Source organism: Mugil cephalus, chromosome 2 (genome assembly GCF_022458985.1).
Source record: "Mugil cephalus isolate CIBA_MC_2020 chromosome 2, CIBA_Mcephalus_1.1, whole genome shotgun sequence".
Taxonomy (NCBI): domain Eukaryota; kingdom Metazoa; phylum Chordata; class Actinopteri; order Mugiliformes; family Mugilidae; genus Mugil; species Mugil cephalus.
Window position 1 is genome coordinate 28,982,766 of NC_061771.1, and position 19,299 is coordinate 29,002,064.

At 45.2% G+C, this 19,299-nt stretch overlaps 1 protein-coding gene and 13 non-coding genes across 14 annotated transcripts in view; 5 read left to right on the top strand and 9 right to left on the bottom strand.

The window, feature by feature from the left end:
• slit1b (slit homolog 1b (Drosophila)) overlaps window positions 1-19,299 on the top strand; it is an 88,655-nt gene that overhangs the window by 64,809 nt on the left and 4,547 nt on the right. The window contains exons 27-33 of the mRNA XM_047577250.1: window positions 14,809-14,933; window positions 15,192-15,286; window positions 15,926-16,065; window positions 16,215-16,308; window positions 16,488-16,625; window positions 18,274-18,502; window positions 18,602-18,732. Coding sequence (XP_047433206.1) covers window positions 14,809-14,933; window positions 15,192-15,286; window positions 15,926-16,065; window positions 16,215-16,308; window positions 16,488-16,625; window positions 18,274-18,502; window positions 18,602-18,732 — 952 coding nt within the window. The remainder of the gene's footprint in view (window positions 1-14,808; window positions 14,934-15,191; window positions 15,287-15,925; window positions 16,066-16,214; window positions 16,309-16,487; window positions 16,626-18,273; window positions 18,503-18,601; window positions 18,733-19,299) is intronic.
• Window positions 90-161, bottom strand: trnag-ucc. The gene has a single exon. It is a non-coding gene; the product is annotated as a tRNA-Gly (tRNA).
• On the bottom strand, window positions 811-882 carry trnaa-ugc. The gene has a single exon. It is a non-coding gene; the product is annotated as a tRNA-Ala (tRNA).
• On the top strand, window positions 1,781-1,862 carry trnas-aga. The gene has a single exon. It is a non-coding gene; the product is annotated as a tRNA-Ser (tRNA).
• trnag-ucc lies at window positions 2,070-2,141 on the bottom strand. Its single transcript has one exon. It is a non-coding gene; the product is annotated as a tRNA-Gly (tRNA).
• trnaa-cgc lies at window positions 2,810-2,881 on the bottom strand. The gene has a single exon. It is a non-coding gene; the product is annotated as a tRNA-Ala (tRNA).
• Window positions 3,779-3,860, top strand: trnas-aga. Its single transcript has one exon. It is a non-coding gene; the product is annotated as a tRNA-Ser (tRNA).
• On the bottom strand, window positions 4,068-4,139 carry trnag-ucc. Its single transcript has one exon. It is a non-coding gene; the product is annotated as a tRNA-Gly (tRNA).
• Window positions 4,809-4,881, bottom strand: trnaa-ugc. Its single transcript has one exon. It is a non-coding gene; the product is annotated as a tRNA-Ala (tRNA).
• trnas-aga lies at window positions 5,792-5,873 on the top strand. The gene has a single exon. It is a non-coding gene; the product is annotated as a tRNA-Ser (tRNA).
• trnaa-ugc lies at window positions 6,783-6,854 on the bottom strand. Its single transcript has one exon. It is a non-coding gene; the product is annotated as a tRNA-Ala (tRNA).
• On the top strand, window positions 10,264-10,345 carry trnas-aga. The gene has a single exon. It is a non-coding gene; the product is annotated as a tRNA-Ser (tRNA).
• Window positions 10,540-10,611, bottom strand: trnag-ucc. The gene has a single exon. It is a non-coding gene; the product is annotated as a tRNA-Gly (tRNA).
• On the bottom strand, window positions 11,282-11,353 carry trnaa-ugc. The gene has a single exon. It is a non-coding gene; the product is annotated as a tRNA-Ala (tRNA).

Consider the following 19,299-nt stretch of genomic DNA (forward strand, 5'->3'; position numbering starts at 1 on the left):
TGTTGCTGCGCACTGTATCTGTTCGTGTACAGCACTAATTGCAACTTTTTGCTCATCTTTACAGTCCTTTAGGCTAAACAAAAGAACGCTGCGTTGGCCGGGAATCGAACCCGGGGCAACTGCTTGGAAGGCAGCTATGCTCACCACTATACCACCAACCTACAGACAGGGATCATTGGACAAAATCAGCCACTCCATGCCGTATTGAGAGCACGGGCTTGAAGTTCTGATCTTGGTCAAAAGGTCTGTGCATTTCTATCAGCTGTTGAGATGGACTAGATTCCACCTGTTTGTATACAGCACTAATTGCTGGCCTACTAAACTTTGTCACAAGGCCGTAGCCAAGGTGTAAACGGGAGCACTGGAGGAAAAGGTTGTTCTTCCACAACAGCAACAAGTCTTAGAAAGAAATGTGCTGCTGAAGCTCTGTGCACACCTTGAGCAAGCTTGGGACAACGTTGCCTGGTCATCAAACACTGGTTGTTCACTCTGCCCTGCCCTTGCCCCTGTCCAGCTTTCATGGCCTGCAATTGTCCACTCGTAGCTGAATCAACAGTTCTCCAACCTGCCTGTGATACTGCTTAAATTCAGTCATTAGAGCCACCCGCTAAACTCACCTGGTTACCACCTTTCCTTTCTCTGATCATTCTGACCACTTTCATGCCAGTAATGTTCAGACACAGCCCTCGTCCCCCCTCTCAGTGCAAGGAAGAGATTGCTACAGCTAAGGACAAAGAAGACACAGTTGGTCGTCATTGTCGCTTGGGTCTCCATGCGGTGTTAACAAACATTGAGACAGCAAGCTAAAGCTGGAGATGCCGGGGATTGAACCCGGGGCCTCATACATGCAAAGCATGCGCTCTACCACTGAGCTACATCCCCTGTGCAAGGGTGTAAGAATGACACGGCAAACTGCAGTGCAACCAGGTACGCACCTTGTGCATTCTTGGGCCTTGGATGTCAGCAAAGAGCTGTAGGAAGGTTACTGGTTTGCACTCGGTTTGTGCACAGCGCTAATTGCTAGCCCAACAAATTGTGTCACTTGGAGTGGGAAGACGCAGTGTAAATGGGAACATTAGAGGAAGGGGTTGGCCTTTGTGGTGAGTACCACTGATTCTTTTCACTGATCATTTTCAGCTTTTCACTGCGTACTGCAGTGACATTCCTCTCGATCCTGTTCTTGCACAACAACAACAAGTATTACACTTAAACTTACTTTAGCGTAATGTTCTACACAAGCTCTGCACACACCTTCAGCAATCCTGGGTTGATATTGTATTGTCCTCTGGCCTTGCTGATCCGGGTCCCGGTGGGTCTACCTGCTTTCTCAACTGGCTAGTCATGATGAGCGTGGTAGTTTGGGAAATGCGGGGGTGAGGGGCCAAGGTGTGAATGAGGATGTTAGAGGAGGTGGGGGCAGCTTCGGACTGTTGGTCGGTGCCTTTCTTCCTTCCTGTGATCATTCTGGCATATTCATGCCCAACACTGCTCCTCACTCACCCCACACCCCATCATGTTGTACTGCAGGACCTGTTTTCTTCAACAATAACAAGTCTTAGAAAGTGCTCTGCCACAGAAGCTCTGTTCTCTGGCCTTGCTGATCTGGCTCTTGATGGGCTTAGCAGTTGTCTCACCTGGCTTTTCATGATAAGAATTTTAGTTTTTTGGAAATGCGGAGGAGGGGTGGTCCATCTCCCAGATTATGGTCCCTCGTTGCTCTGCATTTTGCTCAAAACCAAATAAAAAAGCGAAAATTCCCCATCCCGAGCTATGGAAGGGCGTTGTCGTGGCCGAGTGGTTAAGGCGATGGACTAGAAATCCATTGGGGTTTCCCCGCACAGGTTCGAATCCTGCCGACAACGAGTGGCTGTTTTTCTCTTTCAAATGCACCCTCAAACAGATGTATGAGTTTGTATACGAAAACTGTACTCAACACGTTCAAAGTACTATTGGCGGCGTCACAGCTGGTTGCTGCGAACTGTATCTGTTCGTGTACAGCACTAATTGCAAACTTAATCCACTTTGTTATTGCTCATCTTTACAGTCCTTTAGGCTAAACAAAAGAACGCTGCGTTGGCCGGGAATCGAACCCGGGTCAACTGCTTGGAAGGCAGCTATGCTCACCACTATACCACCAACGCTACAGACAGGTGATCTTTGGACAAAATCAGCGCACGTCGCCGTGTTGAGAGCACGGGCTTGAAGTCTGATCTTGGTCAAAAGGTCTGTGCATTTCTGTCAGCTGTTGAGATGGACTAGATTCCACCTGTTTGTATACAGCACTAATTGCTGGCCTACTAAACTTTGTCACAAGGGCCGTAGCCAAGGTGTAAACGGGAGCACTGGAGGAAAAGGTTGTTCTTCCACAACAGCAACAAGTCTCAGAAAGAAATGTGCTGCTGAAGCTCTGTGCACACCTTGAGCAAGCTTGGGACAACGTTGCCTGGTCATCAAACACTGGTTGTTCACTCTGCCCTGCCCTTGCCCCTGTCCAGCTTTCATGGCCTGCAATTGTCCACTCGTAGCTGAATCAACAGTTCTCCAACCTGCCTATGATACCGCTTAAATTCAGTCATTAGAGCCGCTAACTCACCTGTTAAAAGGCCAATTGCCCTGGTTACCACCTTTCCTTTCTCTGATCATTCTGACCACTTTCATGCCAGTAATGTTCCAGACACACCCCTCGTCCCCCCTCTCAGTGCAAGGAAGAGATTGCTACAGCTATGGAAAAGAAGACACAGTTGGTCGTCAGTTGTCGCTTGGGTCTCCATGCGGAGTGTTAACAAACATTGAGACAGCAAGCTAATGCTGGAGATGCCGGGGATTGAACCCGGGACCTCATACATGCGAAGCATGCGCTCTACCACTGAGCTACATCCCCTGTGCAAGGGTGTAAGAATGACACAGCAACTGCAGTGCAACCAGGTACGCACCTTGTGCATTCTTGGTATTGATGTCAGCAAAGAGCTGTAGGAAGGTTACTGGTTTGCACTCGGTTTGTGCACAGCGCTAATTGCTAGCCCAACAAATTGTGTCAATTGGAGTGGGAAGACGCAGTGTAAATGGGAACATTAGAGGAAGGGGTTGGCCTTTGTTGGTGAGTACCACTGATTCTTTTCACTGATCATTTTCAGCTTTTCACTGCGTACTGCAGTGACATTCCTCTCGATCCTGTTCTTGCACAACAACGACAAGTATTACACTTAAACTTACTTTAGCGTAATGTTCTACACAAGCTCTGCCCACACCTTCAGCAATCCTGGGTTGATATTGTATTGTCCTCTGGCCTTGCTGATCCGGGTCCCGGTGGGTCTACCTGCTTTCTCAACTGGCTAGTCATGATGAGCGTGGTAGTTTGGGAAATGCGGGGGTGAGGGGCCAAGGTGTGAATGAGGATTTTAGAGGAGGTGGGGGCAGCTTCGGACTGTTGGTCGGTGCCTTTCTTCCTTCCTGTGATCATTCTGGCATATTCATGCCAACACTGCTCCTCACTCACCCCACACCCCACTCATGTTGTTACTGCAGGACCTGTTTTCTTCAACAATAACAAGTCTTAGAAAGTGCTCTGCCACAGAAGCTCTGTTCTCTGGCCTTGCTGATCTGGCTCTTGATGGGTTTAGCAGTTGTCTCACCTGGCTTTTCATGATAAGAATTTTAGTTTTTTGGAAATGCGGAGGAGGGGTGGTCCATCTCCCAGATTATGGTCCCTCGTTGCTCTGCATTTTGCTTAAAAGCAAATAAAAAAGCGAAAATTCCCCATGCCGAGCTATGGAAGGGTGTTGTCGTGGCCGAGTGGTTAAGGCGATGGACTAGAAATCCATTGGGGTTTCCCCGCGCAGGTTCGAATCCTGCCGACAACGAGTGGCTGTTTTTCTCTTTCAAATGCACCCTCAAACAGATGTATGAGTATGTATACGAAAACTGTACTCAACACGTTCAAAGTACTATTGGCGGCGTCACAGCTGGTTGCTGCGAACTGTATCTGTTCGTGTACAGCACTAATTGCAAACTTAATCCACTTTGTTATTGCTCATCTTTACAGTCCTTTAGGCTAAACAAAAGAACGCTGCATTGGCCGGGAATCGAACCCGGGTCAACTGCTTGGAAGGCAGCTATGCTCACCACTATACCACCAACGCTACAGACAGGGGATCTTTGGACAAAATCAGCGCACGTCGCCGTGTTGAGAGCACGGGCTTGAAGTTCTGATCTTGGTCAAAAGGTCTGTGCATTTCTGTCAGCTGTTGAGATGGACTAGATTCCACCTGTTTGTATACAGCACTAATTGCTGGCCTACTAAACTTTGTCACAAGGGCCGTAGCCAAGGTGTAAACGGGAGCACTGGAGGAAAAGGTTGTTCTTCCACAACAGCAACAAGTCTTAGAAAGAAATGTGCTGCTGAAGCTCTGTGCACACCTTGAGCAAGCTTGGGACAACGTTGCCTGGTCATCAAACACTGGTTGTTCACTCTGCCCTGCCCTTGCCCCTGTCCAGCTTTCATGGCCTGCAATTGTCCACTCGTAGCTGAATCAACAGTTCTCCAACCTGCCTATGATACCGCTTAAATTCAGTCATTAGAGCCGGTAACTCACCTGTTAAAAGGCCAATTGCCCTGGTTACCACCTTTCCTTTCTCTGATCATTCTGACCACTTTCATGCCAGTAATGTTCCAGACACACCCCTCGTCCCCCCTCTCAGTGCAAGGAAGAGATTGCTACAGCTATGGACAAAGAAGACACAGTTGGTCGTCAGTTGTCGCTTGGGTCTCCATGCGGGTGTTAACAAACATTGAGACAGCAAGCTAAAGCTGGAGATGCCGGGGATTGTAAACCGGGGCCTCATACATGCAAAGCATGCGCTCTACCACTGAGCTACATCCCCTGTGCAAGGGTGTAAGAATGACACGGTGAACTGCAGTGCAATCTTGTGCATTCTTGGGCTGATGTTGCATGGTCCACAGTAGAATTGATGTCAGCAAAGAGCTGTAGGAAGGTTACTGGTTTGCACTCGGTTTGTGCACAGCGCTAATTGCTAGCCCACTAAATTGTGTCACTTGGAGTGGGAAGACGCAGTGTAAATGGGAACATTAGAGGAAGGGGTTGGCCTTTGTGGGTGAGTACCACTGATTCTTTTCACTGATCATTTTCAGCTTTTCACTGCGTACTGCAGTGACATTCCTCTCGATCCTGTTCTTGCACAACAACGACAAGTATTACACTTAAACTTACTTTAGCGTAATGTTCTACACAAGCTCTGCACACACCTGCAGCAGTCCGGGGTTGATGTTGTATTGTCCTCTGGCCTTGCTGATCCGGGTCCCGGTGGGTCTACCTGCTTTCTCAACTGGCTAGTCATGATGAGCGTGGTAGTTTGGGAAATGCGGGGGTGAGGGGCCAAGGTGTGAATGAGGATGTTAGAGGAGGTGGGGGCAGCTTCGGACTGTTGGTCGGTGCCTTTCTTCCTTCCAGTGATCATTCTGGCATATTCATGCTAACACTGCTCCTCACTCACCCCACACCCCACTCATGTTGTACTGCAGGACCTGTTTTCTTCAACAATAACAAGTCTTAGAAAGTGCTCTGCCACAGAAGCTCTGTTCTCTGGCCTTGCTGATCTGGCTCTTGATGGGTTTAGCAGTTGTCTCACCTGGCTTTTCATGATAAGAATTTTAGTTTTTTGGAAATGCGGAGGAGGGGTGGTCCATCTCCCAGATTATGGTCCCTCGTTGCTCTGCATTTTGCTTAAAAGCAAATAAAAAAGCGAAAATTCCCCATGCCGAGCTATGGAGGGTGTTGTCGTGGCCGAGTGGTTAAGGCGATGGACTAGAAATCCATTGGGGTTTCCCCGCGCAGGTTCGAATCCTGCCGACAACGAGTGGCTGTTTTTCTCTTTCAAATGCACCCTCAAACAGATGTATGAGTATGTATGCAAAAATTGTACTCAACACATTCACAGTATGATTGGCGGCATCACAGCTAGTTGCTGCGCACTGTATCTGTTCGTGTACAGCACTAATTGCTCTATTGCTCATCTTTACAGTCCTTTAGGCTAAACAAAAGAACGCTGCGTTGGCCGGGAATCGAACCCGGGTCAACTGCTTGGAGCAGCTATGCTCACCACTATACCACCAACACTACAGACAGGGATTTTGGACAAAATCAGTTCACACATCGCCGTATTGAGAGCACGGGCTTGAAGTTCTGATCTTGGTCAAAAGGTCTGTGCATTTCTATCAGCTGTTGAGATGGACTAGATTCCACCTGTTTGTATACAGCACTAATTGCTGGCCTACTAAACTTTGTCACAAGGCCCGTAGCCAAGGTGTAAACGGGAGCACTGGAGGAAAAGGTTGTTCTTCCACAACAGCAACAAGTCTTAGAAAGAAATGTGTGCTGAAGCTCTGTGCACACCTTGAGCAAGCTTGGGACAACGTTGCCTGGTCATCAAACACTGGTTGTTCACTCTGCCCTGCCCTTGCCCCTGTCCAGCTTTCATGGCCTGCAATTGTCCACTCGTAGCTGAATCAACAGTTCTCCAACCTGCCTATGATACCGCTTAAATTCAGTCATTAGAGCCGCTAACTCACCTGGTTACCACCTTTCCTTTCTCTGATCATTCTGACCACTTTCATGCCAGTAATGTTGCAGACACAGCCCTCGTCCCCCCTCTCAGGGCAAGGAAGAGATTGCTACAGCTAGGGACAAAGAAGACACAGTTGGTCGTCAGTTGTCGCTTGGGTCTCCATGCGGGTGTTAACAAACATTGAGACAGCAAGCTAAAGCTGGAGATGCCAGGGATTGAACCCGGGGCCTCATACATGCAAAGCATGCGCTCTACCACTGAGCTACATCCCCTGTGCAAGGGTGTAAGAATGACACGGCTAACTGCAGTGCAACCAGGTACGCACCTTGTGCATTCTTGGGCTGATGTTGCATGGTCCACAGTAGAATTGATGTCAGCAAAGACTGTAGAAGTTACTGGTTGCATCTGTGTGCTCGGCTATTGCAGCCAACAAATGTGTCATTGATGAACGCATTAAATGGGAATAGGGAGGGGTTGGCGTGTGGTGGCCAAGTTCTTGCATGTGTTCGTTTCACTGCTTTGCGTGACATTCCTCTCTTCCGTATTTTGGCAAACAAGAGTATCCTAACTTACTAGTTAAGATCTGACAGCTTGACTCTCTCGTCTTACAGGTCTCCGATTGACTGCTCATCGCGCTTGTTGTCGCCTGTTTTCTAAAAATTTTTTGAAATCTGAAGAGTTGTTTGGCCGTGCTTGTTGTAAACTAAAAAGCTTCGAATTGTTTTTGGAAGCGAGGTCATTGTGCCCGTGTGATCTGCACAATGGGATTCCTCGACCAAAGGTTTGGAACAAACAGATCATGGGCCCGCAGTTCGCTGACGTGTTCCTTCAAATACCCTAAAGTATTATCTTAAAAACAACCTCGTAATGCCCAAGTGGCCTATCTAACACAAATGCTTTAAACTGGAACGCCGTGGCCGGGAACTGTCTTCAAGCGCTTGTCTAACGTCACGTGTATGCAATGCGCAATTGTCAGCCGCTAGTAGGAGCGATTCTTAACATTCCTTAAGAAGCCTAATCTGCCACTTGCAGAATCCTACAAACGGCACGGCATACTTGCCTTCCACCAAGCTAATGAGTGCTGAATCAGCCCTGCATGACCTTCAGTCAAGGCGTACTCCGTAGCATCCTTACCCTTCCTGTACTACTTCCACTGTCCAACCAATCGTCAGCAAATGTACATCAGCACTTTCTGTCTTGGCCTCGCGTACTCATGAACACGTACTCAGCGGAGTGACATATGCAAGACCTTGATCCTGCAAGGTTAAACATGCAACTCAGAGTACCCTGGCATCTGAACTGTGCAACTGTAAGGTAAATGGAACCACATCCATGTGTCTTGGGTGGAGCAGTAGATAGAGTTCTAGGAGTCTCTTTTTGACACGTATGCTTCCTATGGATTGTGACCGTTAACATAGAAGTTGCTTTACACATTTTCACACATTCACTTCAGCTTGAGTATTTCTCTGCACGCGGTCTACTTCTACGTAAGTTCTCAAAGCTCTGAAATGGTCGGGTGATGGTATGTCTGGCTGCGTCGGTCGTGGTCTCCTCTTCTCATGGCATCAGCTCGGTTGATTTTGTCTCTGCCTCTCGTCGTGTCTACCTCTTCAACTGGCTAGTCAGAGACGTGGTTTTGGAAATGCGGTGGGGGCAAGTGGAATGAGATGTAGAGGGGGCAGCTTCGACTGTGGCGTGCCTCTCCAGTGATCATTCTGCATATTTTATTAAAATAAAAGGAATCCACAATGAAGGCTTCGGCCAGGTAGGCATGACAAATCCATGGTTTCCCCAGTGAATCTGCCCAACGAGTGCGTTTCTTCAACCTCAACAGATGTGAGTATGTTCAAATGTACCACACTCAGACTATTGGCGCACGCTGTTGCGCGACTACTTGGTCACACTAATTGCAATATGTCATCTTTAAGTCCTTAGGAACAAGAACGCTGGCCGACAACCCGTCACTGCTGGAAGCTATGCTCACCATTCCACAACCTACAGCAGGCTTGACAATCAGCATCGCCGGTTGAGAGCCGCTGAATCGACTGTCAAAAGGTCGTGCATTTTCACTTTAGATGACTAATCCCCTGTTTTATAAGCACATCGCCTACTAAACTTGCCAACAGCAGGTGAAAGGAGCATGGAGAAAAGTGTTTCACAAAGCACACTAGAGAATGTGCGAGCTCTGTGCACACTAGCAGTGGGACACGTGCCTGGTCACAAACACGTTTCACCTGCTGCCTTCCGTCAGCTCATGCCTGAATGTCATCTACGATACGTCTCACTCCATACTTAAATTCATCATTGACCTACTCACCTGTAAAAGGCATTCCTGTTACCACTTTCTTCTCTGTTCGACCACTCAGCGTAATCGACACCTTCCCCCTCAGTGCAAGAAGAATTGCTACAAGACAGAACACGTGTCGCAATTGTCGCTGGTCTCTGCGGGTTAACAATTAACGCACTACTGAAGCCGGTAACGGCATATGAAGCATGCGCTCTACATAGCACTCCTCAAGTGTAATACGCAACAGAACATACACTTATCTTGATTTCTCAAGAGCTGAGTATCACTCGTTTGCCGTATTACACAATGTTTGTGGAAGACCATTAATGACATAATGCTTGTGAACATTTTTGTTTATTATGTATAGTATTCATCTCGAACAAAAGTTACTACTTTAGGATTCCCACTTGCAACACTTATGTTCCCTGCCTTGCTTCCTGTGTCTCTCCACGGCGCTGTGTGAGTAAACGGTAGGCAAAAGTGAGGTCGACTCTGCTCTTCCAGATTTCGATATAGCAATGTTCACTCCCCCCCATCATTTGACTGACCTTCTCCATACATTGAAGTCTTCAAGAACTTCCTTGCATCTCCTTGTTGCAGTTGTCAGGTTCAATAGAATTTATTTTAATAATTTCATGTTTCTCGTTGTAAAAAAAAAAAATAAACATAATAGCTGTGTGCGTAGCAGGCTAGATCATTTCCGTCATGCGCAAGAGGGTTTCTCATGCCTAACAGTTGATAAAAAACACATAAGTAATGCGGCGCATGTTGTGCCTACGTGGACAACTGCATTTTCATTACTTAGAAGAACTCTGCATCACCGTGAATATCACACTAACCAACTCGAGCTTACAATACCTCGCCTTGAAGACGCTTGATATGGAATCGCATTAACTTATAATTAGTTACACACATCTCTAACTGCACGCCGTACAGTGAACGCAGAGAAAGTTTATGATGAGCGTGGTAGTTTGGGAAATGCGGGGGTGAGGGGCCAAGGTGTGAATGAGGATGTTAGAGGAGGTGGGGGCAGCTTCGGACTGTTGGTCGGTGCCTTTCTTCCTTCCTGTGATCATTCTGGCATATTCATGGCCAACACTGCTCCTCACTCACCCCACACCCCACTCATGTTGTACTGCAGGACCTGTTTTCTTCAACAATAACAAGTCTTAGAAAGTGCTCTGCCACAGAAGCTCTGTTCTCTGGCCTTGCTGATCTGGCTCTTGATGGGTTTAGCAGTTGTCTCACCTGGCTTTTCATGATAAGAATTTTAGTTTTTTCGAAATGCGGAGAAGGGGTGGTCCATCTCCCAGATTATGGTCCCTCGTTGCTCTGCATTTTGCTTAAAAGCAAATAAAAAAGCGAAAATTCCCCATCCCGAGCTATGGAAGGGCGTTGTCGTGGCCGAGTGGTTAAGGCGATGGACTAGAAATCCATTGGGGTTTCCCCGCGCAGGTTCGAATCCTGCCGACAACGAGTGGCTGTTTTTCTGTTTCAAATGCACCCTCAAACAGATGTTTGAGTATGTATGCAAAAACTGTACTCAACACGTTCAAAGTACTATTGGCGGCGTCACAGCTGGTTGCTGCGCACTGTATCTGTTCGTGTACAGCACTAATTGCAAACTTATTGCTCATCTTTACAGTCCTTTAGGCTAAACAAAAGAACGCTGCGTTGGCCGGGAATCGAACCCGGGTCAACTGCTTGGAAGGCAGCTATGCTCACCACTATACCACCAACGCTACAGACAGGGGATCTTTGGACAAAATCAGCGCACATCGCCGTGTTGAGAGCACGGGCTTGAAGTTCTGATCTTGGTCAAAAGGTCTGTGCATTTCTGTCAGCTGTTGAGATGGACTAGATTCCACCTGTTTGTATACAGCACTAATTGCTGGCCTACTAAACTTTGTCACAAGGCCCGTAGCCAAGGTGTAAACGGGAGCACTGGAGGAAAAGGTTGTTCTTCCACAACAGCAACAAGTCTTAGAAAGAAATGTGCTGCTGAAGCTCTGTGCACACCTTGAGCAAGCTTGGGACAAACGTTGCCTGGTCATCAAACACTGGTTGTTCACTCTGCCCTGCCCTTGCCCCTGTCCAGCTTTCATGGCCTGCAATTGTCCACTCGTAGCTGAATCAACAGTTCTCCAACCTGCCTATGATACCGCTTAAATTCAGTCATTAGAGCCGCTAACTCACCTGTTAAAAGGCCAATTCACCTGGTTACCACCTTTCCTTTCTCTGATCATTCTGACCACTTTCATGCCAGTAATGTTCCAGACACAGCCCTCGTCCCCCCTCTCAGTGCAAGGAAGAGATTGCTACAGCTATGGACAAAGAAGACACAGTTGGTCGTCAATTGTCGCTTGGGTCTCCATGCGGGTGTTAACAAACATTGAGACAGCAAGCTAAAGCTGGAGATGCCGGGGATTGAACCCGGGGCCTCATACATGCAAAGCATGCGCTCTACCACTTAGCTACATTTCCCCTGTGCAAGGGTGTAAGAAATGACCAGACAAACTGCAGTGCAACCAGGTACGCACCTTGTGCATTCACTTGCGGTTGATGTCAGCAAAGAGCTGTAGGAAGGTTAACTGGTTTGCACTCGGTTTGTGCACAGCGCTAATTGCTAGCCCACTAAATTGTGTCACTTGGATGGGAAGACGCATGTAAATGGGAACATTAGAGGAAGGGGTTGGCCTTTGTGGGTGAGTACCACTGATTCTTATTCACTGATCATTTTCAGCTTTTCACTGCGTACTGCAGTGACATTCCTCTCGATCCTGTTCTTGCACAACAACAGACAAGTATTACACTTAAAACTTACATTTAGCGTAATGTTCTAAACAAGCTCTGCACACACCTGCAGCAGTCCTGGGTTGATGTTGTATTGTCCTCTGGCCTTGCTGATCCGGGTCCCGGTGGGTCTACCTGCTTTCTCAACTGGCTAGTCATGATGAGCGTGGTAGTTTGGGAAATGTGGGGGTGAGGGGCCAAGGTGTGAATGAGGATGTTAGAGGAGGTGGGGGGCAGCTTCGGACTGTTGGTCGGTGCCTTTCTTCCTTCCGTGATCATTCGGCATATTCATGCCAACACTGCCCTCACTCACCCCACACAACCCACTCATGTTGTACTAGCAGGATTTTTCTTCACAATACAAGTCTTAGAAAGTGCTCTGCCAAGAAGTCGTTCCTGGCCTTGCGATCTGGTCTTGATGGTTTAGCAGTTGTCTCACCTGGCTTTTCATGTAAGAATTTAGTTTTTGGAAATGCGGAGAGGGTGGTCCATCTCCCAGATTATGTCCCTCGTTGTCTGCAATTTGCTCAAAACCAAATAAAAAAGCGAAAATTCCCCATCCCAGCTATGGAAGGGTCGTTTGTCGAATGGCCGGTGGTTAAGGCGACTGGACTAGAAATCCATTGGGGTTTCCCCGCGCAGGTTTCGAATCCTGCCACAACGAGTGGCTGTTTTTCTCTTTCAAATGCACCCTCAAAACAGATTTATGAGTTTATGTATCAAAAAACTGTACTCAACACGTTCAAAGTATGATTGGCGGCGTCACAGCTAGTTGCTGCGACTGTATCTGTTCGTGTACAGCACTAATTGAAAACTTAATCCACTTTTATGCTCATCTTTACAGTCCTTTAGGCTAAACAAAAGAACGCTGCGTTGGCCGGAATCGTAACCCGGGTCAACTGCTTGGAAGGCAGCATATGCTCACCACAATAATACCACCAACGCTACAGACAGGGTCGATCTTTGGAAATAATTCAGGCGATCAATCGCCGTGTTGAGAGCACGGGCTTGAAGTTCTGATCTTGGTCAAAAGGTCTGTGCATCTCTGTCAGCTGATTGTAGATGGACTAGATTCCACCTGTTTTGTTATACAGCACTAATTGCTGGCCTACTAAACTTTGTCACAAGGCCCGTAGCCAAGGTGTAAACGGGAGCACTGGAGGAAAAAGGTTGTTCTTCCAAACAGCAACAAGTCTTAGAAGGAAATGTTGTACCATTTACTGGCATATGTAGTACTATATGTACCGGTATATGTCTTTCATAGAACTTCTTCTGTGCCTGTGCATCCCTTCAGACCACAGTTAGGCCTCAGCTTGTGATGAAATGTGACCTGGTCCTGCAGTTAGAGCCTCCAGAGATTAGACTGGCAATACTGAATCCCTTTAAAATATTATTCTATATAAATAATAAAAAACATTTTTTTGCATCTGTTTTTTTTTCTCTAGTTTATGGCAGGTTTTACAAAAAAATAATTTCCTAATATTTTAAAAATTAAAAAAAAAAAACATTAGCTATTAGCAGAAATGATGGTGCAGGTTCACTCAGGCTTTAATTTGCATTCATATTATTGCGTTGTGTGTCTATGTGTCAGCACAAAGAGAGGGATAGTTAATTTACTGACCACCATTTACGCTCATTAATAACCTAAAGTGCTGATATAATAAAAAGACAAGGCAGATAATTGTAACATGAACCATGACCGCTGCGAACGACGAGATGCATTGTTAAAGTTCGGCATAAACATAGCACCGGTGAAAAGAAAACAGGGAGCGCATCCTCGAGCTCAGAGGGTTTCCTCACACTCTCTTCACCGTGAGAGGAAAGTGTGAACTTCTCCTCAGGCCCTGTTTATTCAACCCTGCGTGAACTATCACAGGCGTTAAATGTTTAAACGGCAAAATCCTGTCGCACAGATGCTGCTGCGTTTTACTCTAATGAACAGTTTCCCTCCTATGAAGCCTTTTGTGACGAGGACGGAGCCTCCTCTCCTGGTCCAAGAGCTTCACGTGGGAGTGATTTCAGACAAATAATATAAGATGTCCTTCTCAATTTAAAAAGAAATTATAATTACAACAAGCAAATTAAATTCATTTCTCAAACGTCATGCACCGTGCACAAGATAACAAAGTGGATACTGGATATAATTACTGCTAATAGACAGAGACATTTTAATCATTTAACTCCTGTTTGTGTTTATTTTGAACCTCATTAGCTTCTGTAACTCAGCATTGTATTCTTGTCTGGATTCAGCTGAGAATAACAGAGACTCCATTTCCATTTTCTTTTACATTGGTTGTATCTATATATAGATACAACATGATACGATACAATATGATATGGTACAACGCGATACGATATGATGCGATAGAACCTTTGGCTGAGTGAGTCACCTGTTTTAATCTTTTATTTGTATTTATTTTACTTTTATTTTACTGTTTTTATTTTTGTTGATTATTTTATCCTGTTCAGCACTTTGTTTGGCCATAGGCTCTTTTAAACATACTATATAAATAACAGTGACGTTGATACAATACGATACGTTACGATTTATATCTGTCTGTAACTCTGTGTCAGATTTGTGTTGTTTATCCAGGAAATGTGCCTGTGTGTTTGTGTGTCTGTCTACAAAGGGTGTTGTGTGGAGTCCTCATGTCTCAGTGAAATTTAGCTGTATAAATAAAGCTTCAATGATAGTAATAATACAATACAATACAATATTCGATACAATATGATTTGATTCAGTATGATATGATATATATCATGAAATGAATGGTTTTTTACACATGTATCCGTTTAAGTTCATTTATCATCATCATTTATCACTTATCATCTTTTCTCTTGAATCACACAGTTTTATCTTGTTCTTCTTGCTGTTTATACTAAAAGAAGTGTTTCCATATTTTTTTTTTTTTTAATGTTTGTGGGGGTGTTTCATTTATCTGATCCAATATTAGGTTTTTTTAATAATCATAATAAATACAAATAATCCTTAGACTTACGTCATCACATTGTAAACATTGTAAATGTTTTGCTGCCAATGGATGCACAATTTTCTGTGGAGTTGTGGATATTGCATCTGTCTCACAATGTCTTACTTGTGCGTTACAAACTGACCTCGGTTTGTGTGTGTGTTTGTGTGAGCTCAGGTCCAGTGGAGGCATCTGTTCAGGCTAAATGTAGTCCATGCGTGTCCTCCCCCTGCCAGAACCAGGGCGTCTGCCAACTCCACCACACGCAGCAGTACACCTGTGCCTGCAAGTCGGGCTTCACGGTACGCAATTGCATGTGTGTGTATGTTGCAAAGAGGTTTGCAACTTTTCTCTGCACCATAAGTGATCCAATCAAAATAATATGATGCATATAATGTACAGAACCAGACTGAAAGTCCAGGGTTTTATCTCAGTTTATGTGTTCTCATTGTGCTCTTACATCTCTGATAATCCCGACCACTCACTCTATTGAGCTGGTCTCATATTACATGCTTGTTTAAGTATGTTCTGCATCCAGCGTTCGTCTGTGTGTTGTTCAGGGTAAACACTGTGAGACGCCAGTCGATGCTTGCGTCAGTAATCCCTGCACCAACGGAGGAACCTGCCTGAGTGACGAGCAAACCAGAGGGTTCAGGTAATGAGACTTACGTGGAGAAGAATTAGAAATTAGAAAAAAAAAAAAAAAACAACATTAACAAATGTTACAAGGCGAGACAAACACACCCATCTGTTTGAATGGTATTTTACATTATAGTATGAGACGTTGCAAAAATTGGTGAGCCTTAAACTAAAACCTAAATAAAAATTACAACAAATTCTTGACAAATTCTTGTTGTTACCATTCCATTACATACCATTACATACCATACCATACCATATTATACCATATTATACAATCCCATCCTATACAACACCATACCATACCACACCACACCACGCCATACCATACCATACCATACCATACCATACCATACCATACCATACCATACCATACCATACCATACCATACAAGACAATTCAGTGTGATACAGAGGATAGCTACCTCCATTTTAAATTATCACTCCCACTCTCTACACAGCCAGGTTGTAAAAATCTGCAATAAAACAATAGCTTTTGGGGCATCATGATGCAACATGAGCAACTGCCCTACATGTTGAGGCTATAGTCCTCTGCAGGCGTCTCTGGTTTGAGTCCCACACCGGGTGCCCTTTCCTGCGTGTGTAATAGTTTTATGTGAATCTCAGTTTATTTTTCTGCTGTTTTTATCTTTCAGCTGTGCATGTGCATTTGGTTTCCACGGCACTTTTTGTGAGGTGAATGTGGACGACTGTGAAGACAACGGATGTGAGAATGGTGCCACTTGTGTTGATGGAGTCGGCAACTACACCTGCTTGTGTCCTCCACACTACACAGGTACAGCTCCAGTGTCTACATGCTAACAACTGCCCTATGATGACACCCCAGGACAAATCTTATGATTGATCCGCTCGTGCTGAGAGTCGAGTTCATCTGGTGTAAAAACATACGCGAACTGCTTACTCTGTCTCTCCTCTCATTCTCAGGTCTGTTTTGTGAAGAAAAGGAAGGTGTTTGTTCGCCTGGTAGAAATCCCTGTCAGCATCAGTCCACTTGCGTCAGCACTCCTACCGGCCCCAGGTGACGACTCATCCACGATGCACACACCTCTCACTTTATCACTGCCAGACTCAGCAAAGTTTCAAGATCCCAGATGAGATTTAAAAATACAACTACGTGCAGATAAACACATGCAACGGTGCATTTTGCAACCAGGTGTCAAGTATTGCTTTCTGATTGCATGCGTGTTTGCGTTCCAGGTGTGTATGTATTCCAGGCTGGGTGGGGCCGGACTGCAGTATAGATTACGATGAGTGTGGGGATCATCGCTGTCAGAATGGCGCTCAATGTGTGGACCGTCTGGACGGATACAGCTGTGTCTGTCCACAGGGATTCAGGTACTGGAACACCGTGGCCACTGGGAATACTGAGACTCTAAAGAACACAGGTCACATTGTAGATGCTCTTGGAAATGTACAGTAGCTTTTCTTCATTTTCCTTTTTGTTCATGCTACGAGTACAGCAAACTGTTCTTTTTTTTATGTAACTTCTTCTGTTAGCATAAAACAGTACAAACGTACACACTAATATGTGAAAACAAAGCACACAAACTAAGCAGAACAGGATGATCAATCAGTCAAAGCAGAAACTTCCAAAGAAACCACAGGACTGCACGGTACAATACAACTCGTTAATATTTGATACAATAGGATTCAGTGTCATGCAATATTCTCATTCTTATCTTGTATAACGGCTTATCCTCTAGAGGGTCATGGGGGGGTTAGAGCCTGTCGAGAGGCCAGTCTCTCACAGGGCTAACACAGACAGACAACCATTCACACTCACACCTAGATCCAATTCAGAATCACCAGTGAACCTAACAAGCATGTATTTGGATGGTGGGAGGAAGCTGGAGTACCCAGAGAGAATCCATGTAGACACGTAGAGAACATGCAAGCTCATTACGATACGATACGATACGATACGATACAATAAATTAGCATACAATAAGATAAGATACGATACGATACGATGCAATACAATTTAATACATTTTGATACGATGCAATACAATGACGTACCGTACTTTACAATGCAATATGATATATCATATGATATATTCGATACGATATGATAAGATATGATACATTGTGATATGATACAAAACATCATGACATGGTACAATAAATTACCGTAAGTTACTACACGATGCAATACGCTACGGTATGATACATTTCAATACAATGAGATAAAACATGATACAATATGTTAGATAAATTACCATACCTTATATGATAAGATATATATGATAAGATATGATACATTTCTATACGACACAATAGTAACATCTGTGGGTGTAGCCTGTCAGAAAACGTGCTTGACTAGTTTCTTCAATGACCAGAAACTTGCACCACTAGTGACCATTAACCAAGAGACTGGATACTCTGATTAATAATGGATCGTTAGAGGACCACCGTTCATAGAGAAAGAGGACAATGATAAACAGTCGGTATCTAAACGTTAACGGACACTAGTTGTACCAGTTTAACAGAAACAAGTCAAGCAAGTTTTCAGATGGGCTCCAACCACAGAGTTTCCTGTTAAAACCTCAACTTGCCAACAGTCCCTTAGAACTGAAGGAGCTAAACTAAAACTCTTCAGTTCCAGTTGCCTTTCTAGGTAATAAACATTAGTAACTCCCTGAGATTACTACTTTTTGCGGCTTTACGACAATAGTCATAAAGCTGTAGATATCTACACATATCACTTTTATGTAACCTCCTCTTTGACATCCTCCCATAAGGTCCATTTTTTAACAATCGCACATATGGAGGTGATACCAAATACATCAATCCAGCACTAGTACATATGATTGTTTGCAGCCAATGTACAATTGAATATTTGTTAAATAAATAAAAAATCCACAGCTTTTTGAATCATTTTTATGCAGAAATGTGCAAAAACTTTTTTGATCATCAAACAAAAGCTGCAGATTGTTTTATTTTTTTCTGTTTTCCTTTGTGATGCCGGGTTTTCAATTCCTCAGTGGTGAGTTTTGCGAGGTGGCCCTATCCCCCCCGTCGCCCTGCCAGCTGGCCCAGTGTCAGAACGGCGCCCCCTGTGAGGAGAAGACGGGGAGTGCAGTCTGTCAGTGCCTGCCGGGCTTCGAGGGTCAGGGCTGTGAGAAGCTGGTCGTCGTCAACTTCGTAGACAAAGATTCTTACGTTCAGCTTGAAGACGTCAAGAACTGGCCTCAAACCAACATCACTCTGCAGGTGAGGACAGACACGTTAGGCGTCAGAAATGGAGCTGTGGTGTCAAAGCATGTCTAATAACAGCAGTAGGAGGTTCACACACTTTCGTTTGTGTTTCAGGTGTCGACTGCAGAGGAGAACGGAATTTTGCTCTATAACGGAGACAACGAGCCAATCGCTGTGGAGCTCCATCAGGGACATGTCAGAGTCACCTATGACCCTGGGAACCAACCTGCCACCACTATCTACAGGTAAACACGCTCAGAGCTACTATTACCAAGATGTCTGGAGATGAAAACATCCAATAATCCTGTATGAAATAAATTAAAACAGAGAGAATACTTTGGTCCTGGCTCATCCATTCATCAAACCGTCTTCAAGAAGGATTATCTGGGCTTTACATGGTAGTTAGTTGCCATTGGTGTGGGAGTGTTTGAGCAGTTTGCAGATTGCAGTGTGTCAATAAAGTCTTGTTATACACCAATCAGCCACAACATTAAAACCACCGACAGTAAATAGCGTCAACCATCCTGTGACAATTCAGTGTTCTACTGCGAAACTTTTGGACCCTAATCTACTTGACATCTACTTGACTGAACATGACCAGCCCAGCATATTTATCACCACTCATGGCCATGTCAGTCCAACCAGCAGCCAGAGTGTTCTTGTCGTCAGATTTTGAAAGCTGAGTGATGTGTTGAGGTGAGTGATCCACTGGGCTCCCCTCAGGCCCTCGGTAGCTCCTTGGCTCACCATAGCCCAGGAATGCAATCGTCCATGTGGTTGCTCAGAGATGGCCCTGTGCCGTTTGAGAGTCT